At 43.0% G+C, this 23,533-nt stretch overlaps 1 protein-coding gene across 1 annotated transcript in view; it reads left to right on the forward strand.

Annotated features, from left to right (window-relative positions):
• Positions 1 to 16,527, forward strand: part of MUC13 (mucin 13, cell surface associated) — a gene marked incomplete at its 5' end in the record, with an annotated part of 17,258 nt that extends 731 nt beyond the window's left edge. Inside the window, 12 exons of the mRNA XM_009710261.1 lie at positions 251 to 304; positions 2,821 to 2,859; positions 3,463 to 3,582; positions 4,559 to 4,665; positions 6,309 to 6,367; positions 7,778 to 7,923; positions 9,222 to 9,347; positions 10,495 to 10,606; positions 11,737 to 11,774; positions 13,903 to 13,990; positions 15,050 to 15,257; positions 16,477 to 16,527. Of these exons, the coding sequence (XP_009708563.1) occupies positions 251 to 304; positions 2,821 to 2,859; positions 3,463 to 3,582; positions 4,559 to 4,665; positions 6,309 to 6,367; positions 7,778 to 7,923; positions 9,222 to 9,347; positions 10,495 to 10,606; positions 11,737 to 11,774; positions 13,903 to 13,990; positions 15,050 to 15,257; positions 16,477 to 16,527 (1,148 nt within the window). The remainder of the gene's footprint in view (positions 1 to 250; positions 305 to 2,820; positions 2,860 to 3,462; positions 3,583 to 4,558; positions 4,666 to 6,308; positions 6,368 to 7,777; positions 7,924 to 9,221; positions 9,348 to 10,494; positions 10,607 to 11,736; positions 11,775 to 13,902; positions 13,991 to 15,049; positions 15,258 to 16,476) is intronic.
• Positions 16,528 to 23,533: the final 7,006 nt, after the last annotated feature.

The following is a 23,533-nucleotide window of genomic DNA, read 5'->3' on the forward strand; positions in this document are numbered from 1 at the left end:
CTGGCCTTTGTTGCAAGGAGAAAGTGTTACGGAAGATTTGCAGAGGTTGCTCTTTCCCGATTCATGCATTAGCATCCCCCACCAGTCCCAGGTGTAGGAGAATCCCTGCAGACGAGGTGTCCAGGGCAAGCCCTTGATCGCACCCTGCAGGGATTTGATAATGAGGCTCGCTGGAGCACAAGTTCCCCAAGACGTTTCCCACACACAACACTAAGCAAAACCATCATCTCTCTTATTTTCTCTTCAACAGGAAATAATGATACAATAACTGGCACCTCACCTATGGTGACAAGCCCAACTACAGGTAAGGAGCAAAACCCCTCAGTTACACCCTTCTGAGGACACGTTGCAGTGACTCAGTCTTGTGAGCTCTGCAGCTCCCACCGACACGGACGAGTTCCCTGCCTGGGTTTCCCAGAACTCCTCTGCTGCTGGAGTCACAGAGTCCAGATCAAGTCTGCATCTCTTCTCTTGCCTTCCTTCTCTGACCCTCCTGGTCTTTGCTGCAAGGGGAAAGTCTTGGTGATGATTTTGGCAACTCCATCCCGTCCTACTCGGTGCTTTTGCCTCTTTGACCAGGCCCCAAGACCCACATCTGTTTCACATATCCTTGCCATGCAGAACAGCTGCTGTTTCATAGTTTTACCAAAACAAGTGTTGCTGAGCAGGCCATCACGTGTAGCACATTCTGAGGCTGAAGGGTGCCCTCAAGATGCTCTGGCAGCCAGTGCTGGCCATGGGGTGCTGCCTTGGGCAGGCAGAGGAGCTTCCTACAGGGACACATGCATGTACCCGTGGCTGAGCTGGCAGTGTCCAGCTGGGGCCAATACACGGCGGGTGTGGGGCATGTGCTTAAGCCCTTGGGATCTTACAGGGAAGGGGCCATGGACATGTCAGCCTACACAGGCATCATGGCCAGGGAGAGCTCAAAGGCAGGGCAAGGCTGCCGAGGGCTTTGGCCGCTCAACCCCATGCAGGTCCCCCACTTACCTGCTCAGAGGTTGTCCTACACACGCAGAGTTCCCCAAGACTGTTCCCACACACAACACTAAGCAGTCCTGCCACATCTCTTTTTCCCTTCAGTAGGAAACAACTCTGAACCAACTAATGCCACACCTGCGACAACAACCCCAAGTACAGGTAAGGAGCAAAAGCCTTCAGTCAGCCCCTTCTGAGGACAGATTGGAGTCATTCAGTCCCAGAGAGCTCTACAGTACCCACAGGCAGGGATGCGTTCCCCTGCCTGAGTTTCACCAAGTTCCCGTGCAGGGGAGACACAGTTGCCCAGATCAAGGCTGTGAATCCTCTCCACTCTTCCCTCTTTCTCTGCTGGCCTTTGCTGCAAGGAGAAAGCGTTGGGGAAGATTGAAGCGGCTGCTCTTTTCTTGCTTGGTGCCTCTGCCTCCCGCACCAGTCCCAGGTGCAAGAGGATCCGTGCAGATAAGGTGCCCAGGGCAAGACCATGACCAGGCCCTGCAGGGATTTGTTTCTGTGGCTGCTTGGAGCACGATCAGGGAAGGAACCGGGGCACACACCAGCATATGGCTGAGTGCTAGGGGCAGTTGCTGCGGGCCCATGGAGCGGTTTCTGCCTGGAATTATCCATGCCCCACCAAGCCACCATCCCAGTGGGACATTCCAGGGCAAAGAGCCCCCAGTCAATGCTGTGTCTCCCCTCCACTCTTCCCTGCTGACATTTGCTGCAAGGGGAAAGCATTGGGGTTGATTTCACAAGCGTTGTTGCTTTCTGCTTGGGATACCTTCCTCCAGAAAAAGAATTTGGCTTCAATAGGAGCTCTGGAAATACAATATCTGGAGATGAACCCTCTAGCCAATGAATCTTCATTAAATATTTTCCTTTCCACTTTTTGGGGGATGAAAAAGAGTTACTCTATTTTTCCCCATTGCATAAAAAAATCTCTGCCTCATCTATGAGAACATACCTATGGAGTTAAGTGCAAGAAACCAGGCAGGGTGAAAAGCAGTATTTGGTGACTTGGAAAAGAACTGTAATTAGCGTCCTATATATTATGCATATTGAAATATAACTTTTAATTACTTATAAACTAATAAATTATGTATAGATATGAAATACATAATCTAAAATCCTTACAGAATATAGAATTACTTAGAGAAAGTATAACTGTGACCATTTTTGGCAAAAAACATACCCTATAAAAAAATTAAATTTAAAATATATTTGAGGTTATTCTAATGCCCTCCGGCTCCCTAAATTTCTTTCTTCTGGTAGATTTTCTATCACATCTTTCCAAGAGTTTTCTCTTTCTTATTGCTGTGCATGTTTCCAGGCTAGCCTCTCACAAGGTGGCTTTCAAGGAAAGATTAGCTGGAAGTTTTCTTGTAGTGCTACTAGTCTTCCAAGTGTTTAAACATGTTGGAGGTGAAGAGGACCTGGGTTGGCTAAGGACAGGGGCATAAGACACAGGATGCTCTGGATACACTGCAGATGCTGTGAGGGTGGAAACAAGAACCTTGCCCTGGTCTTGGGGTAGCAAAGACTAGCTTGGCATTGGGGGAGAGGCATGTGGAGCCTGCAGAGCTTTCAAACAGAGAAAATTTGCAGGGAGAGGGAAAATCAAGTGGAGAGGGAGGTTGCCAGAGAGGAGGTATCACAGGCAGGCATGCAGGGTAAATCACACTGAGCAACAAGTTGCAGGAAATAAGGGCAAGGCACTGGCTAGAGTACAGGACAAGGTAGAAGCAGGTTTGGGAAAGGTTTTGAGGCATCATACCATGCTGCCTTCGATGGAAGTGTAACCAAAGCGCTAACAAGGCTGACATATTATTTTCGCTTTTCCAGGAACGAACACAGTATCATCTTCAGTAACAACTACAGCGGGTAAGTAGAAGGCAGCAGTCAGCACAATTCCGCGAAATTTTCCTGCTGTAGGAGTACGGTATAGTGGCCAGTTAATATAGTTAGTCATATTATGGTATGTATATTATGATGATTAACTTGGGAGCCTTCATTTTATTGATGTGTCTGCAGTAAAAGATTCTACCATGACAGTGTATTATAGTAAGGCAAGTACATACCAGTGCAGTATTGAAGATGCACAGACGATTGTAGTCGGCCTTTTTCTAACTTAGTCACTGATTTTTGGCAATCCTTGATATATTTTTGTTTGTTTGTTTTGGTTTTAGTTGTATTAAGTGGAGTTAAATTGTCAATGCTCAGTATGACAGATAACAAATCTCAGCCTTACTCTCTGGCCTCACTTGTGATACCCCGCTGGATTGTGTGGGAAAACAGTTACTATACAGATGTTAAGCAAGCAAGACATAGCCAAGCAGTCTTTAATTGCACCTCTATAAAATACACCTGGTAGTTTCCTTTAATATAAGTATATGTGAACTATTTAATATAAGAACTACTGTATATACAAACTGGCTATTGCAATTTCGTAGAAATCCTGACGTCTATATTTCATCTTTGTATTAGGGGACTTCTGCAACCCAGACCCTTGTGGAAAAAAATTGGCTGAATGTGTTGCTTTAAATACTACTTTTACCTGCCAGTGCCAATATGGATTCTACTTTAGCAATGACGATTGTTACAGAGGTGAGTTGCAGAAGGGCAATTTATATTTTTAATTACTTCACAGATAACTGTTTAGGTGATTTTTTCTTCCCATATCCCTTGTTCTCATGTTATAACTGAAAACATAATCAGTCTGGGAAAGTGGCTGCTGAATAATGCCTTGCTTTGCAGACAGCCACTGCTACAATGACCTAGATTGCTATCTCACAAAACAGTAACAGCCAAAGAGGTTAATATGCTAGGAAAAGAAGGTGAGTTCTCTGTCAGGGGTGCTGGAGATTAAATTGAGTGAAAAGCAGGAAAAAATGCAAGTGTAAACCTGACATTAATATTAATGACCAGGATTTAAAAAGGCCCAAACCTATGAAGACCTCTGAACAGCCGGCTTGATTTTCCCTGTTACTAAACACGCATCACAGTCCTGTTGAAATGCATTTCTGAGATGCTACTGAAGGCCAAGCGTGTGAGCAAATGGAGCTTCTTATTTAAATGCCAGCAAGCAGGATTCTCAAATTTACTTGTGAACCTAAAGAAGCAGGTAGACACTGAATTGCTTTCTCAGATATGGTGAACCATGTTAGCTGCTTACTGGCTGCAAATTTGGAATCCTTAATATAGGTATTTTCTCACTAAATGCTGTTAACATCTCAGATGGAGTCTTTTGTTAGCTTCAGGCCATGCTTACAGTTTAACATTATTCAGTTTCAAAGTCTGGCCAGTTTGGTTGAGCCCAGGATCCTGCCTGCTTCCCAAGTAGCCAGAGTACAGCCCTCATTGTGCCTGATTTGAGTGGGCAAAATCTTGTCCCCTACCGATTCCTCCAGTATATGAAAAATAGCACTGATTATTTTTGCATTGTATTTCCCTATCTCTGAAGGCTGCAGAACTCTAAGGTGAAACCTTGAATGCTTTCTTGAATGTTTTCTTGAATGCTTTCTTGACTTGAATGCTTCTTGAATGCTTTCTAATTAATTAATATTCTCTGTTCTCATTCCAGGGCAAATATACCCAGGGGTCGTTACACTGAAAGGATTTTACTTTAATAGTGTTCCAGCTGTAACTTCCATGGAGTATCAAGATCTGTTCCAAAAACTAAACCAATTTGTGAGTGATGATGTTTGGGTTTTTTTTTTCTGTATATTTAATGCTATACTGAATGTGATGAAGACAGAGGGGATACGCGCTGCCTTTAATGTGCAGCCTAGAATAGTTTCACTTGAGAAATCTACTTCTTTCAATGAATGCTTCACACTAGTTTAGACTTGTTCATAATACACTTGAATTTTGCTCTCAGATGGGTACATGCATGGCTCCAGCTGAAGTGAAGGAATGTACCTGAAATAACTAATACCTGCATTTTTAGTGCCACTCTATTCTGGGAAGTTCTCACATAAGTTGCTCTGTACCTTTCACCATTCCCTCTCCAGAAACCGCAGGGCTGAGTGAAGTTTGCCAATCCATTTAGTTTCTGATCTCCACTGTTCACTGAGTGAGGGCTCAGTAGTACTCAGTGGTATAAGAAAAAATGAACAATTTTTTTTTTTAAAGAAAGCTATCATGTACACACGGCACAAACTGTTCAGAATGGCTGTCCAGCTGTCTCTAAATACCTAAATAATAAGCCTTTTCCATAAGCATACCAGTATTAGTATTTTAATGCGATTAGTGAACTGGATATTACACATTGTGAGCATTCTGCCATTATAGATAAAATCTGGTAATGGGTTTCCTGAAGAAATAATATGAACAGTTTAATTTATACTGCCGTTTTGAAACAAGTGGATTTGCTTATGTTGCTTTCTGGAAGTAAGGAAGAAGAGAGATGCAGCTCTACCAGACAGCTGATTAAAAAAAAATAATTTACCAAATGTTATCAGAACTCCTCAAAAATGGTTATCAAATTCTTCATGTTATTATATTGCTTCCTATGAATGTTTTATCAGAAAGTAACCAAAAATTGTCCCTCCAGAATGTTGAAAAATACTTTCCTCAATTTTTTTGTCCAACATTTTTTCATGACATGGCTGCAGAAGCCATGATATGCAGCACTAGAATAGATATGTAATAGTATGCAAAAGTGAAAATAGCATAGAAAATAATTTTTATTTTATTACAAAGAAGGGAAGTTTATCTTTCATTTCAGCTGACTTTTAGACGTCTTATCCTTTTCTCATGGTGCCTCCTGCTTGTGTGGCAGCTGGAGGCAGCTGCCTCCACCAGTTGTTTCCTGCTTCACATGGGATGAGGGAGAGCAGTGACTTTTCTACTGACGCCATCCATCCCCCAGTGCTTTATCAGTGCTCTGCTTCTCCCCACAAGATCAGCTGTTGAGGATCCCACTTCACTGCATCTTAGGGATACATGCCATCTGCAAGGATGCCTACTTCTCCCTTTTCCCTCTACTTGTACGTAGGTTGGTACTGTGGAGACACCTTTCTAAGCCATGAATCTGCAAGGGAATATCTGTAGCTATCCAGCCAGTCAACCCTAATGCAGTGCTTGGCATTCATTCAACTCGTGTGTCTCCATCCCTCCACTGCTCTCCCACATTCCCTGTTCTACAGCACCACCCCACTGCTCCTCTTCTGCAATACTCTGTACAGTGGATGTGACAGATCAGCTTGCTTTATTTATGCCTATAGTAGCATGTTCTGGGTTAAAACATTACAGCTGAATCCTCAGTGGTTCATGTGATTTTGGTCTATGTTTCTGCTTGCCTTTAATTCCAATTCATTTATCTTTTATAGTTTGAGGATGCCTTCAGAGACTTAGAAGGCTTTAAACAGACTGTCATCGTGGCAATTGAGTAAGTTTGCCAGTGTGGTTTTTGCACGGTACACGCTTCCCACACATCCCATTTTAATCTGTTTCCCATGGAGTATTCAGTCCAAGAAAGGATATGGAATGGGTTCAGATCAGTATGCCTCCTGTTAAAGGAGGACTTTCTTTTTGTATTTTTAAAGTTTCTGGGATGCTGGCCCCATTTTTACCCCATGGATTTCCAATATGTCTGTGAAGTGAGCTGGCTGAGACACCTCCACAGAGGATGTCCCACTTTTAACACCATGTAGGATATAGCACTGTGCTACAGCTAGCAATCCCTGTGATACCTGACATGTCTCTGAAATTGTAACAGTTAACTCTGAGGTTCCTATGAACAAGTCCAACTTGGAGTCCCAGTTTAATTTAAGAAACACCCTCATTACAGAAGACCACTGCATCTCATTGTGCATTCGCTGGTCTCTCCTAATGACAGGCTGAGCAAAGATGTTATTGAATGGGCTGTGGCCATAGGTCCTTTGCTGATCTAGGTGGACACTGCAAGATGTCCCTCTCTTCCCATCCCCACTGTTACAGCTTACTGTTCCCAGAGCTTTGCCAGCTTCTCTGTGAGGGCTTCCTAACCCACATCAAACAAAACCTGGCATGCTAGCACACACAGTGGTGTAAACCCTTTCAGCGAACCTCATGGATCAAGCAGTTAAGCAAACTGTTCTAGCAGAGTTGTGAAGGCAGTAACTTCCAGCAGAGTGGTTGTGACAAACACATGGGGCACAGTAACATCTTAAGGTACCACAGCAATCTACCATTTAAAGGTATTTGTGTGCATATCCCAGCAGCACGAAGTTCAGCTGAAGAACAGGGCAGTCACTGATGCTCTTCACCTCACCCCAGGGAGATTGCAGTCCAGCTAAATCCAACCCAGCTAGCATGGGGTTAGGATAGATACCTCTACATTGCAAACAGACTGTTCTGAATTCATTGTGGTCATACTCTGAATTATCCTCACCATGCTTCAGGATGGGTTCTCCACGTCATGCCTGGATGACACTACAGACTGATGCGAGCATGTAAAAGTTAGGGTTTAACAGATGAAGTCCTCCACACTGCAGCCAGCCTGAGGTTAGCCCAGTAAAAAAATACCAGTTGCGTGCCAACAGCACACAAAGGAGTGATGTTGTTAGCATTAAATCCAACAGCCTTTGCTTACCAACTACATATTTACATCTGGACCTACTGGAAAGATGGCCATTAATGTATTCCTAAGCAAGACTTGAACCCATTTTCAGGTGTCTTAGCAACTACCTACATTGTGAGATGAAAGAACCTGGGGAGAGAGGGAAGTTTGACAGAAATCTTCACTTGTCTTTGCATCTAGATTGCTATCCATATGGATAATATGAGACTTTAAAATGATGCTATCTGTACTTTTCAGACTTCTACAAGAAGACAGATCTTCTTCTTCAGTGAGGGTAACAGTGACAAACTTGTTTACGGAGAACTCAACTGTAGACAATGAGACAGTTATTGCTGCAATAGATAATGCAACAAACAGTTCGTCCTATGTCTTTGAGTACAGAGGTATGTAATTTCTTACTGTGGAAGTAAATAATCAGTAGAAACAGGGGTTCCTATCTTCAAGGTTGGTTAGAACATTTCCATGTGCAGCAAAGTCCATCAGAGCATAAGTCTTCTTGATTTTGAGGATCTGAATGTTCAGTCTCAGGTAATTTTGAAGACTTAACCATTCAGTGCTGGGCTTTTTTTGTCCTATTAAGACTTTCTACTTCCTGTGTAAAGAAGAGAAGGAAAATACTTATGCTCAAGTAAGCAATGGCATGTTGATTTTAACCGACTGAGTGTTAAGTGGCTGGAAAAATTAGGACAAAATATATACAGACATATGCTGTGCTCCTGAGAATAAACCAGTATTTTACTGACAAAATAGGATGAAATTCTCTTTAGATGACTTCTTCCATAATTAAACATGGTAATTGAAATGAGGCCTCACTGATTAGCTACTGAGCCGAGTGATTCATTCATCTAAACCAGTAAAGTGTTGCGATACTGAAAGTATAATACTTGAAGAATTAATTCCTAAATAAAATATGGATTTTTTTTTTTTCAATATGCTCCTATTTTGAAAACAGTTTTTGCAAAAGGCGAAGCTAATAATTAAAGGAGCCCATTTCATGGCTCATAGCCTGAGTTTGGTCTCTGAAGGTGACTGTACCCATCTCAATCATGACATTTCCTGTATGCTGGTCCTAAACATGAGGGGGGAATAGAAAAAACCTGAGAGCTCACAAAGCACCAGTGCAATCACATCCTTCCACTGCATGCCACCCACTGAGGTTTGTAAACCATTCCCACCACTGGGATATGGATCTAAAGAGCAACATGCTGGGCAAACAGCATACAAATATTGCTCATGAAATGAGCTGCATGCCCACAAAAAATTATATCTGTGTAGAACTCTATGGAATTTAGGCCTCACAGTTCAGTTGTAGAAAAAACTAAGAGAATAGTGCTGGATTTTTTCTGTAATTTTTTTAAGGTGAGTCAGAATGTCAGTATTTAGAATAAGAGCTTATGGGTAGAATTTCCCTCTTTGTGGGCTGGGGGGCAGGAAGGTTTGGAGGCAGTTGTAGGAGGTTGAGAAACAGAGGGTCAGAAGATGTGATGGAAATGAGACCTTAACTGGTAAAGAGCAAGGGAAAAGAAAGGGCTGGTCCAAACGTCTGCAGTATTGATGACCCAAGAAAAGGACTTACAAGGTTTTTTTCAAAATTGCTAAATAATTAGTTTATGATTTACTGAGCAAGTGCACTGCTTTCTGTGAAATGATAGGTTTTCTTCCTACTGTTTCTTTTTTAAAGCTACAACCTATTGTGCTGCTTTTAATTGTGATGCTCAAACCACAGACTGCCAAGAAAGTATGTTTCCAAAATGCATATGCAAAAGTGATTTCTCAAAGACAGAATGGGATGATCGTTCTTGTTCAGGTAAGACCCTTACTACTTTATCTATCCCTGAAAGGCTGACCTGGTTATTCCCTGTCTCAGTCCCTTTTTGAAAAGGTCGCTCTGCAAATGTGCTGACCTCTAAAAAATCAAGGAATGTGTGTCTTATTAAGAAAGCCACAGAAACACATTCTCACAGTTCACTTTAAACACATCCATAATTCTATTCCAGTAGAATAAACTACTAAAGCCTGAGAAAATTATCACTGGAACCAGTGAGTATGAAACTCTTTAAATGCATTGTTAAACTCTTGGTAAGAACTGAAACCTAAACAGGTAAAGGATGGAATAAATTGAATCCTATATTCACAGCCTTCTTTGCTAGGACATATTTTAGGAATAAATTCCACATGCTACCTGAAGGCAGCTATGGGAACGCTGACAGAACTGGAAGTCTCATGATGCACTACAATGATCTGTCAAAGCTCTGTCCCTTGTTGGTAGTTCTAGGATTGCATTAGCTGTGTTTAGACAGGTTTTTGTGGGAAGAATGATTTATGTGATTTTTAGGAACGGTTAGTTGTTGGGGTTTTATTTGCCTGTTGGTTTTGAATCTTTTAATTACTCTGTTTATATTTTTAGCTATCCTCCACAGCCTAAGATGTACCTTATTTTCTTCCTATGAAAACTAAAATTTTCATACTACAGAAAAAAAGCCTAAGATATGAGATTTTTAAGAAAAACAACAAACATTACAAACAGTCCAGATAAAATCATGAAAGCTGGCTACAGTAAAGGCCAGTGAGATGTGATCCTGTTTAGGCCTTTGTGGCCCCTAACCTGTCTAAATCTGATCCAGGTTTAGATCAGTTGCAATACAAATCATGTGCTATGAGGTCAAACTGCAGGTCATTGCTTGCCTATGTAAGATGCAGCCTAGCCAGATTTTCATTCTGCTGAAGCTGGATGGTTTTAAACAAAGACCGTTTACTTCTAATTTTGTGCTTTTGTATTTCAGTTTTTGTTCTACATAGGTATAGCCCCAAAAAAGCCATTCTGGTGCTTTGAAGCACAACAAAGTTGTGTGTGTTTACAGTGCGATAAAAAAGAAGGGGAGGATTTTCTCCAATGTTGATTTTTTTGGGGCTGTCTTCAGTTCACACTGTATTTTTTCCCTCTGAAAATACAGATTGCAGTAAAGACTGTTCTGCAGAAGAAAACGAGTACTGTGCAAAAGAAAATGGGGCTCCAATATGCAAATGCAAGCCTAACTTTGAAAAGAAGAATGAAAAATGTGTGCCGTGAGTGCTCAGATATTTCTTGCGTTCCTGTGTTCTAGGCAGAGATAACAGAGAAGAACACTTAACACAGGGTCACCCTCAATCTAGAAGAACAGGTTGAATCAGAGAGCATGTGCTCAGAGAGGTGCCTAAGGTGGTTGGCAGGTGGACAAATTCCCATGGTGTTACAAGTTATGGCATTTTAACTGCTTGGCTTTAGCTGTTGGTGTGCACTCATAACACCTCAGAGGAGATGCAAGGTCATCTGTGAGTCGGTGAGGAGGATAAACTACTTCACACTTATTTTGTGAGTTGCCCATACAAAAGTAAACTATTCCTTCAGAGTAATTGAGCCATGGGAACTGGTATGCTGAAGCGTTTAGTAAGCAACAGGCATTAGAGCAAGACTTGCCTCAAATCCTTGGAAAGATCCCACTGATATCAGTGACGACTCTGTTTCCTGATAACTTTCAGACCTATATTATTTTGTCTTAGTTTTCTCTCTGCGGGTATTTCTGTCAGCGCAGGATCAGAAGAGAGCAGCGTTGTTTGCTGGTGAAGCTCAGTAAGTGACTGGTTGTGCTCTGCTCCCGTGGATAAGCAGAGGGACCTTACTCCCCATATCCATTAACTCAGCTCTTTTTGTAGTTATTGGTGCTACACACAGAACACTTCTGACTGTAAAGCTGATATATTTTAAATATAAGAAACTAGTATGGGAAGAAGATAAAGAGCTGCCAGTCCTTATAGACCTTATATTGAGGCTTTTGATAAAGACAGTGAGTAGCAATTCCAAGTGGCTCAGAGGTGTAGGGCTTAGTTCTTTAGCAAAATTAGTCCCTTTTAACATTATTCAGGCTGAGAACCTGAAACTTTGAGTGCGCAGCTCACCAATCATTCTGAAAATCCCAAATTGTTTTACTCTAACAATAAGTGACTAAAGAATTCAACATTAAGATAGCATTAAACAGGAGACCTGTAATGAACAGACCTTGTGGAGAAATTGCTGATAAAAGCTGGAAATATACTATTGTTCCGTGATTATAGAATCATAGAATGGTTTGGGTTGGAAGGGACCTTCAAGATCATCTGCTTAATGACATCAACTTTCTTCTCTTTCTTTCTTCTTTTTTCTTTTTTCTCTCATGTAGCTGTCCAGTGGGCTACTCTGGGGAGAACTGCAACAATGGTAAGTACAAGAATTTCTTATTTTTAATTATAGCATGGAAAAATACCTGGTAATTTTTAATCTTTATGAGATAGCAAAAATAAAACGTAGTAGCCTTTAGGGGTGCCACCATCTTGTATTAATAGAAGGAAAATGTTAGAAAAACAATTAGTGAAATTCCACTATTGCCTGGAAGGAAAAATCCTTCTTGAAGCTCATGTTCAGACAGACAGTAGTATTTCCTCTAATGACCTCTGCATTAAGCCCAGTAGTTTTTAGTCAAACACAGGTTAATTGACAGAAAAGCATTTAGTCCTCGTCTAAAGACATGCAATGCTGAACTCAGCACCACTAATGGATTAGTTTCTCCTGTAATTAATCACTCCCTCTACTAAAATGTCCATGGATTACTCTCATTTGAAATGTTTCTGCGTTAATATCCAACCACTGGTTCTTGTTTGTGCTTTACCTTGCAAGCACTGCATAGTATCTAGTACTCTATACTGGTGAAGAGATTATGGCCCTGACTGTGTTATCCCATAATTGTAATCATCTGGACAGGCTAACCAGACAGGCCTTCCAAAACTTTTTTCCTTTTCTGAGTCAGTTTTGCAGCTCTTTACTGCACTTTTTCCACTTTCCAGCATCATATAGATTAGGAGAGGACATTCTTCATGTCTTCTAGTGTCTGCATGTGCCTAAACTCCGAACATCTAATAGAGTTACAGGCAGGTTGAAAACCAAACAGTTATGGTTCTTCACTTCTCAGCACTCCTTTGGCTCTATTTGAGCAAAAGTTATATCTTCATGTGGCCCTTTGGAGTCGCACACTGCTGCATTCTTAAACTTATACATGTTTAACATACCTGTGTCTGCAGCTATGAGATCTTCAAGGGTTTTCTTCTGGTTTTGCCTGAAGTTTTGGAGATTGGCTAATGGTAGTTGTAGTGCAGCACAGTGAATCTTGCCAGGTGTAAATGTTTGGCAGGAAGGATATTTTTAATCACATGGAACATATTCTTCTAGAGGAAGTTTTAGGAATTTTAAGGCCTTTTTTATAAAGCAAATGAAAATGCTAAATTGGCACAAAAATCAACACATTGTGAATTTGAACACCAATTTGCGACCTGCTAATGATAATCTCCATTAATAGCCTCATCTTCTCCATATGGCATTTGGTAGATACCGATATAAAAAATTTGATGAATAACCAAGGATACTTTACACATGTGTTTGGCATAACGTTCTTTCAAGAAATCATATTCTCTGTTGTCTCGATGTATGCTCCTATAATTAAATGTGCTAGATTGTTCTACTGATTATGGCACAGTTGGTGGCTTCATGTTGTGTATCGTCTCCAGTACAGGCATTCAGTGTATTAAATGGTAAACTCATAAATCCAGACTGGGATCTTCAAGTAGGTACCACCAGTAAGGTTGGGTAGCCCAAGAGACTGTCTTACTCTTCACACCCTTATCTTGAAATTATGTCCCGCAGGACAGAGTTGGTTTTTTTTTTTTTTTCCTTACCATGGCTATGCAGAGCTAAGACTAAGTTTTAGTAGCAATTCCATTCACAGTTGAAGGAAGATATGCAGAATCCTTGTCTTCCTCCCCTAGTCATGCTAGTTCTTTAAGCAAGATCAGTGAAAATGAATTTTCCTTGCCAAACATTTATTCAGATATGGGATATTTATGTGGTGTTCATAATGCCACATGATAGACACCTCAAATCACTGTGCCTTCTGTGCTTAGGGCATGGGAAGAGCCTATTTGACACCTGAATACATATTTTAGCAGCAGTACTAGCTTAAGCTACCCCTACACCCTCCCAGTTGTTCCTATCCCTCAGCTATAGCTATGTGTGAAGCCATTCAGTGCATGGGATTAGGAACTTGATCTAGGATCAACATAGCCATCCAGAAGTGATGGTCTTTAATGCAGATCAGTTCCTTAATTTACATCTTTATGTGTCCACAGACAGTTGTACTGAGACAGTACCAGGAGCCTGAGAATGAATAACATCTTCTTTCATATTTTCTTTTCTTTCTTTCTTTCTTTGTAAGAGAACAGGGACAGGACCAGGACTTAGTTTTCAATATTTACCATGAGTTTTCAATTGATGTTTCTTGTTTTGTTTTGTTTTCCAGACAGGGAACTCATCCTTATAATAGTGGGTACAGTGTTTGGAGCCATCATCCTGAGTTTAGTGATAGCAGTCTCTATTGTTTCAGTAAGGTAAGAGTATTTCTTACAGTTGAATAGAAGCTGCATTGCTGCATGTTTGTAGAAAACTAAGCAGAAATTTAGAGAGGGGCAGGGCTGCCAATGTGGTTGCACACCTAGCTGTGCAGACAAGTTCAATTAAGTCATGTAGCCATTAAAATTTGGTTTTGCTTATGTGCTCTTCCCAGTATTTATTCTCTTGCTATGAGTTCAACTATGAAAGCTTCAGTCAAGTCATTGACACCTGACCCATTAATCCTAATCCTGCCCTAGCCGGTACTGATATGGCATCTGGATGAGACTGAAGAGGGATGCTGACATCAGAAGACCTAAACTCAGACCCTCTGCAGTTTTCCCTGCTAGCACTTCAGTTCAAGGCCTGGCATACCCTTTTCAGCTCAATATAGGTGGCATTTCCAGCCAAGCATGTCTTTAAAGCTTGCTATTCCTGGTGTGCTGGCAAATTCCCAATTGCAGTTGCACCTCCTCACTTGTCTCCACACAATAAATACAGAAACTCTCAAGCAGCTCCTCTGTCTTTGCTCTCAGTGCTGCCCAGGTAAAGATGCCTACAAGACCTCCCAGAGCAGGCATAGCTTGCCAGTAGGTGCACAAGCTGGTGCCAAGTGTGTGCGCGACGTATGGACTTGTGATCACAGACAATTCAAATGCATCATTTGAGTGTCCAGCTTTGGCTGCAGGCACGAGGGCAATTTTCTTAACTGGGCCTAATGATGCCTCGTTTCTTCCTCTGAATAGTTAGTTAGAGCTAGTGGTGGTTCAGGAAACTCCTTTACTCTAGGAACTAGTTGAAAGAGGCCAAAATCTGCTTCTGACTCTCCTAGCAGCTTAGCCCCATCTGTGATAAAAGATGCCAAACTTTGTACTCTATCGTTGATAACAAGGGTTTTGCAATAGGTATGCTAGAAAAATCTGTTGCGTGTTTCAGAACAGGACTGAACATTCAAAATAAGCTGAGAGTGGACAGCTCAATAAGTTGAACTTACTCAATAAGTGAGGCACACTAAAAGGTCTTTTAAAATCTCCTTTGTTCTTTCATTTCCTCTGAAGAGCCAAACACAAACAAGATCCAGAGAAGAAGCACCTGATAAAGTCAGGCTATTCCAACCCAAATACCTCTGATGATAGACAGACGATGATATTCCCCAGAGTCCAGACCACTTCTGGCCATGCAAACCCAGGATATCAGCCAAACAATCCATACGAGATGCATTCTGCAAATAGAGGTCATTTTCCGGAGAGAGATTATGATGATTTGGTAAGTGTTTCACACAGGCCTACGGGAATTGTGTTCCTGAACTGTAGCGTTGTGGGCTACAGACATAGCTGGAACCTAAACTCCACTGTGTCTGTCCTCCCTTGATCTAGAAGGGCAAAGTGTTATAAAGGCATCCAAACAACTGTAGTTGCAGCTGCAAAAATTTTGCTTGACAGAGATCAGCACTCATGAAGACCTTTCTAAAGCCCCAGTAGTCATCCTTAAGTCACAGGAGGGATATGTGAAAAGCAAGGGTCAAAGCAACAGTTTGGCTGCCCAGTGTTCTGCTGTGTCATAGGACATTTGTCTACATTGACCAAACACATCCTCCAGCACAGGCACACACGCAAGCATCACAGGCTCTTACAACCTGTGCTTCTTTTAATCCACTTGTAGTGTCAATAGGTGCTGCAGTGGCACTTCCCAGTTGCAGCCTCATGCAAGATTCACGGTCAGCTTAAGCTGGCACAGCTGCCCAGAGGGTCGATGTCCTCCCACCCGCTCTGGCACTGCCTAGTTCGCAGCAAGAGTTGCTGCAGCATTGCAAAGGGGTCATGTGTAAAGTGCCATGAAAAAGCTAGCACAGCTTCTGCATTCATATAGCCCAGGAGAGCCTGTTCAGCAGAGACGTATCACTAGCTGGATGGTGTGTTGTGAAAAAACGGCCTGTTTTATCCTTGAACTCTGCAAGGGAGCTGCGGAGGGAGCGGAGGCTTGAGAAGTGCTACATTGTGATATGATTGATTGCTGGGTTCTGCAAGCATCAAGGAAATAGGAAGCACATTGTCCATTCAAATCTCATTTAAATGACCTCTGTGGTGCAAGAAACTACGCCTGTTTAGTGAAGAAAATCTGTTTAATTGTAATACATTTACATGTTTTGCAGAATTGAGGCCTAAACCGTGATAGAAGCAACACAGAAACCTGATGTTTAATAAAAAACCCCGCTTTTAAAAAGCTGCCAATTAAGAGAAGAAAACCATCTGTTTAGTTAGTTGATTGATCAGATTCACATGGATTTGGGCATTTCTAACTTTCCAAAGACGTCAACTTTTCACTGACAAAAATCTTCCTGTTTGGTTTTCCTTGGGGGCTGGTGTGTCACGGAGAGAGGGCTATCATGTGCAGTGTGCTACACACTGAACTATTCTGAGAAAGGAGCTTTCTGACCTAGAGCTACTCTTTCTTTCTTTTCTTTTCTTGTCCAAATTCTCTGTAGTACGAAATATCACGGGAGCCTGAGGGCTTTAGGATGCAGCGCAGATACTAAGCAACTAGAGTGGTGGAAAGATGGACAACCACCGCGACAAAGGGTCAGACCAAAGAGTTTCACAGCCTCTCACCAATGCAGTCACTTCAGCAGAAGAGACAACGAAGTCCATAACCCCGGATTCTCTGAAGTTTCTCTAACGGAAGATCCCTGCTTGAAAGAGATTATGGACAACTCTCTGAAATAGGGGAAAAATGAAGCAGAGGGTAGGGAGAAGAGGACTTTTAAAAGAACTAATGGGCTCGAATAACCATTAGACTTCTTTCAGGAGGCAAGTACGTTGGCAACAGAGTGAGTGTAGATAAGATACCAGGATTTTAACCCTGCTGGTTTTCAGTTCTTTTGGAAGATGGTCCAGGCAATATGTGCGATGCTGAAAAATGTCACCACCCAGAGCTTTGCCTGTATTTGTGCTCACTCCATTTCAGCTAAAAGCACCCTGCATGGCTTTGGGCAGATCAAAACTGTTCTTCATGAGAACATTACCTATTTCTCTTTACTATGTCGGATACAGTCTTTTTTCTCTCTTCAACCCCCCAATATTTCCTATCTGGAAGCATTCCGGTCAGATCTCTGCTGACGTGAGTTGTGTGAGACAATGGTACTTGTCTGACCTTTTATGCAGCCTTCCTTCACAATACAATGACAAGAAACAATATCTTCAAACAAACACTATTGTTCTCCACCTTGCACAACTACATTGATTTTACATTCTCAGCTCCTGTGGAAAGTGTTAGCATTTTGTTTTCTCTTGCACTCTTTATGTTTTGACTGAATGATCTTAAAGTTTAGTTGGTTTTTTTTTTTCTTACATACACTCAATAAATCTGTCTGTAAAAGAATCCACTTTTTACTGTACTTTACTGAGTGTGCATTATCTATTGACTAGCATTAATATTTCATTATATATAGTATATATATAAAATATATATCTGCACAAATATGTATATATATTTATAGGTTAAGTTCATTTAAAGCATCATTTAATTCCATGTTATATTTTGTGTTTTGATTTGTATATATGCAGATTAACTTTTCCTATTAAACGTTATTGTTTCTCAGTACCAAGGCTTTCTTATGTTGCTGCCCAGTGCTGTAAGCATGTTTTTTTTTACAACTCCAGAGACTATTTTATGTCAAAACTTGTGCAGAGTTTGGACGGAAGTGTGCACAGACTGGTTGCATCAGCACCCAGCTTTCACTCAGAGGTTCCGATCAGAAATATTAAATCTTAATGAACCTAAAATGTTTATTGCTGTAAGGCTGGCACCAATTTTCTGTATTTGCTTTCGGTGGGAACCAGGTAATGAATGCAGCTGGATCTCCTTTGAAAATGCTGGACAAGCTGCTCTCTGTGGTGGCAGCTTTGTGCATATGGGTCTGTTAATGTCACACAGCTAAAAAAAAAGTCTTTCAGCTTAAATGACAAGTTTGGGTACCAGTGGTAGAGAACACTGTATGTGGCTGTAGAGATTACCAGGACGCGCATGCAGAGGGATTGCTCCAGTGCTCTCGGTGATCAAAATGAGGTCCCACTCACCAGTTATGCTGTTGAAAACTGTGAACTAAACAGTCCTGATCTTTCTCTTATGGCTTCTCTAGCAAAAGAAGATAGACCCTGCTTTCTCTGAACTGCCTGCAATGAGCAGTAGTTCAGAAGTAGCCCGGTGAGAAAAGGTACCATTTTCTCTCTGTTGTTTTCCTGGGTTTTCACTGTTTCTTTCTTCCCGTTGACTCCTGTCCCCTTTGTTGCTGTCACCTGGCTGCACAGCGCCTGTGGTTGGCAGGTGTCTGTAGGAGGCCAGGTTCTGGTGGCCTTAGCCACCCTCCACTGGCTGCGTGCATCTCAACATGCACAAGGTGACCTTTACTCCATCTGAGCAGGGCTAGCTGGATTTAGCTATTCATGACACCTTATTCAAAGGATGGTAGAGATTTGGTCTTATTTTCTTGACTTTTCCTCTGACAGTACTCACCCGTGAGGAGCAAAGCAAGGCATGGTGGTTACCCTTAGCACAAGAGGAGGAGAGGTCCCATCCTTCCTCCAGCTAGAAAAGCCCTACAAGGGGGACCAGCTCCCTTCCCTTTCGTTAATGTAGGGCCCCCCCTGCCTGCTGCCCCCTTCTTTTTCTTTGAGCCCTGTGTCCCCCCACCATTTCTTGGGTGAAGGAGGTGCTCCCTGCTTCTAATCCCTCTGCTAAGTCCTTTCCTTTTCCTCTTTTCCCTGATTTTTCAGCAGCAGGAAAAGGTTCTGCTGCCAGCAGAACATTCCAGGGAGTTTGCATTGGAGTGAGACATTGAAAAATGGGTGGGATACAGGTAGAACAAATGGCAAAAAATCATGAAGCTCAGTGTACTCCGGGGAGTTTGCATGGAGTGAGACACTGAAAAATGGGTGGGATACAGGTAGAAGAAATGGCAAAAAATCATGAAGCTCAGTGTAGACTTTTACCTTGTTCAGCCGGTTGCTTTGGCTTGGGTACCTCCTCCTCCCCTTCTTTGTATGGCAGACTGAAACTTGGGGTTATGTGGAGTCTAATAAAAAGATTTCTCTATATCAAGAGTAACAGCCCATCCGTCATGGTTTTTCATTGAGGTAAATTGCCTGGTTCCATCAGCTTAGTGCAGAGGATCCTTAAAATACGTGTAACAGCAGCCTGCTACAGAGGCACATGAAAAGGCTTTTAAGTGTTATCTCTTACTCTTTCGAAAAGCAATAGGGCTTGGAAATGTACCTGAAAGCTCAACGATAAACGAAACTTTAATGCAGTAAAACTTTATTGAGGGTGTGATATCTAGATATTTGCTGTCATTGATAATAAAAGCAGCAAAAATAGTCAGGTGTTTGCGTCATTTAACTGCAGAGGAATTTTCATTGCTCTAGTTCAAAGCTAATTTCTGCAACTGCAGCCAGTTCTCATTTAGCCTGTGCTGGGCAGGCCTATCAGATACTACTGTAAGCTTACTACTCTTTAGCATTTCAAAGGCTGCTACAGCTATTTTATCTGGACTGGAATTCTGTACCGAAAGGGCAAACTCTCAGATATTTCACTTCTGTTTGACTATTAGCAACGTGTGATTCTGTTGGGAAATCAGATCATGGAAAATTGTTCTTTCTGGTGTTTTATGACTGCTGCCACTTGGCTCATGCATTGTTTCAGCTGTCCATCCTTCAAAATCCAACTGGGCATGGGAAAAGGAGCTGAGTGTGACCCTCACCCATCGGTGTGAGAGAGGACATGCCTGCAGGCAGGGTGAGAGGCTTCAGGGAACTGCCACACCTCGTTTCACGTCCTGGGATCTCCCATCCATCTGCTCCCCCAAGATACAGGGCATCCTGCTGGCATGTAACGCACAGAGGATGTGGGAAGATGGTGCCACTCAAGTCTGCCACCTACTTTTGTCCTGACCAAAAATTACACTAGGAGATTGCTTGGCGCATCTGCACCAGGTGTACTAAAAAATGGTAAATGTGTCGGGCACAGGGGTTTGCATGGTTATAACACATACTTCTATGGGGGTATTGGAATCACTTAAGTCACATGCCATTCTTTATTTATCTGGATACACCTGAGTATATTCAAGTGATGCGGGGTGGTAGGGGTGGAGTATGGTGCTGTGGATGGCTGTGGGGTAAGAGCCTGGGTCAGGGCAGCTGCCTTGGAGAAGCTGTGCCGCAGTAATGTGATGGGACAGTGGGGTAAGGATGGGCTTCATCAGGCCTGACAGATCTTGTGCTGTTTGCACTGCTTATGCCTGAAACCAGCCTCAAAAACGAGACATAAAACCCTGCATCCAAACGCTCCCCAGCAAAGACCAGCATCCAAACTTGCATGTGAAAGGCAGTGTGTTTCAGGCTTGAAAGCAGGAAGCATTTTGCATTTTTCTGGTTACCTGCTGGTGTAAAACACTCCTTGTTTCCTTTCTGAGACTGTTTTTACATAAATCCTGCATGCGATGTGCCAGGCTGGAGGTATAAACAAGCAAGAGCAAGCGATGAAGGTAAGACACCATTGCAGAGCCAAGGGCTTGACTCTTCACTTCTTGCGTACTTCCTTTGACTTTGATGGCTTGTTATTTTCAAGGCAGCACTCCCTCCAACAGGAGGAACAGGGGTAAAGGAAAAGGAGCCTCTCCTCTAGCAAGAAGTGCTCCCTTCCTCACGAGGAATGGGTTCCCCAACAGAAACCCCTGGTACAGAAAACTTTTAGGGAAACTCAGGTGAGGGCTCAAGGGATTCAGGCAGATGTCCCAGTGAACATCACTGTCCCTAGCTGTTTTTTGGGGAGACCACCATGGCTCAGGAGGGTGACTGGACCCTGGCCCAACCCAGGGACAGAGGATCCGGCTTGAAATTTGGGGGTCATTAGCCCAGGGCCACAAACCACAGAAAGGCAAGCAAGGCAAGCCTAGCACTGCTTCATCCATCTGCCACTCCCGAGAGGAGGACTGTCATTTGTCAAGTTTGGTAACTGCAAAGTCATCAGTTGCTATTTTTTCCCAGTTTCTCACCCTTTACCCTTTTTTTTTAAGCCGAGTAATGCTCCCTGTTTCAAAGCCTTGTGTCTGGTGTTTGCAGATGGAGCAGCTTTGCTTATTAAGCATTCCCAGGAGGACTAAATTGACTTCTCCCAGGTTTTGGGGTGTGAGCTGACAATAGTGATTTTTCCAGCAACTAGTCAAAAAAATCCCCAAACCCAACCCTAAAAGCCCAAAGTGGTCTAAGAACAGGGAAACCCATAAAACATGTCAGGTCACAATTAAACAGGAAATAAATAGGGCTAAAAATAAGAATCCATAAATTGCCTTGCAAAGGATGCTCTAACTGCTGATAAAAGGCTCTTTAAATATATCAAAGCCGCAAAGGCAGCTAGGAAATCAGTGGGAATACTGATCACAAGGGTATAAAAGGGACAGATGGGGATGATGAAGATGTAGCAGAGAAGCTCAGTGATTTCTTTGTGGCTGTTTCTATAGCTGAAGCTGTTGGGGAGCTTCCCACATCTGTCACACTCTGCAGCGGATCAGCCGGAGGAGCCACAGCAATAAGAAGGAAAAAGGTAACATGGCATAAAAAGGTAGCAGGAGTAAAGGAAAGTAAGTGAAGGAACTAAGTAACAGGAGGTACAAGGTCAATTAGATAAAACGGTTGTGAATAAGTGACTAGGAGCAGGCAGCGCTGATCCAGGGGACCCACAGGAGTGGTGCAGCCCAGCGGTACGGGGGGCTGCAGTACCCAACTGTGTTCCAAGGCACAGCCAGCCCATTGCACCCCACAGACTCACTGGGACCCACTCAGCCATCATTGACGGGTCTCTGAAGCCATTGACTTGGAGTGGCAGCCAAACACCCACCAGAATTTGGGGGTACACAAAGCTAAAGGAGATCAGGGTAAAGCAGAAAGAAAAAAAACTTTACGGGCGCAGGTGGTGAACTTGCTGCCATGGGGCATTGCAGGTGTTGTATCCGCAGGTTCAACAAGAGATTAGGCAAATTCAAGGATGCAAATGCATGACAGAGATGTACCCTCTAACAACAAGATGAGAAAGTAGGGTTGCTGGAGGAAGGGGCTGTAAAAGGAGCCAGGCCCCCAAGATAACCAAGCCCCCAAGATAGTCCCTCCTGTTGCAGTCCCTGGAGCAGAGCCTAGAGCTGGGTGGACAACCTGGGCCAGGAGGACATTTCTCACCTCCTGGACTCATTGACCTGCTTCATACAGTGGCAGCTGAAAGGTGATGCCTGGGGTGTGTGTACGTAGTGTGTCCTGTATGCCCTAATTATGCCCAGGCTGTTCATAAACCATGGAGAGGCCGGGTACGGTGCTGTAAATCGGGCTCTTTAGTGTTTATGTAAAAACAACCTCATAAAAGAAACAAGAGGAAATTTTTGCAAGCAAGTAACTCAAAAAATGCAAAATGCTTCCTGCTTTTGAGCCCAAAAGGTGCTGCCTTTCACAAGCAAGGTCCAAGAGCAACTTATGGAGAGCAAAGTCTATTCCTCTCCTCTCCGTGAAAAGCAAACCAAGACCAACAGCTCCCACCCTCCTTCTCCTGGTGGAAGCAAAACAGCTTGTGAAGGAGCTGTGCCTTACCTGCTTCTCTCTGTCCCCAATCCCCGGGCAGTGTCCCCCACGGCACCCGCCAAGGTGGGCGACATAAAGGGGAGTGGAGAGGAAATATCTGACCAGCTGCTGGCCCAAATACAGCAGAGGTTTCCCCAGGGGAGCTGGGAGACTTGCAGGGCCAGATAAGGTGGAAAAGGGAAAATAAGGCACTGAAAGAAATAAGAAATTTTGCCCAGGACTCCAGAGAGGGCTGTGGAGGGACCAACATTGCTTTTGGTGGGCATATATGGCAACTGAGCGTTTTCTTCCTTTTCTTGTCTGTTCTGAAACACTAGTACCCTCAGGTAGCACCCTGAGGGACTTTTGTCCCAGCTGGTTTCCCAGTTTGGTCATTGCTTTGGCAGTCAGTTTTCTAGAGTGACATTAACAGCTTCCCAGGGGAATGTCCACCACATCTCAGTGGGGTGGGGAGGGTCAGGAAAGCTCTGAGCCCTCCTGAGATGGCTCCCCTAGACCCTCGTCGGTGTCATTGCTGCCTGCCCCGTGCCCGCTGACGTGAGCCTGCTTAAACATTAGGGAATCTCTGCCTTTCCTTTAGTCAGGGGTATCCAGAGGTAGATGGGGAAAGAAAGTCTGCTGCATAAATGAGACTTGGGAAAAAGCTGTGTCTGCAGTCTGTTATCCGTAGAGATCCTTTTATGGGGTAAATCAGCCAAAAATTTTTAAAAATGTTTCATATCTGGGACAGTCAATGAATTCAAGAGGTTACTATAGTGCTAAGGCACCTAATTCCATCTCAAGTAGAGGAATGTTTAAATTGGTGGGAAGCAGGGGTCAAGTCCAGGCAGGTATTTTGGTGCCTAACTTGTACTGACGTTAATGGGAATAAGGGTCTCTGGGGAAGAATTGTGGACCTGAGTCTATATATCATTCCCATAAATG

Source organism: Cariama cristata, unplaced genomic scaffold (assembly GCF_000690535.1).
Source record: "Cariama cristata isolate BGI_N322 unplaced genomic scaffold, ASM69053v1 scaffold10511, whole genome shotgun sequence".
In the NCBI taxonomy this organism is placed as follows: Eukaryota; Metazoa; Chordata; class Aves; order Cariamiformes; family Cariamidae; genus Cariama; species Cariama cristata.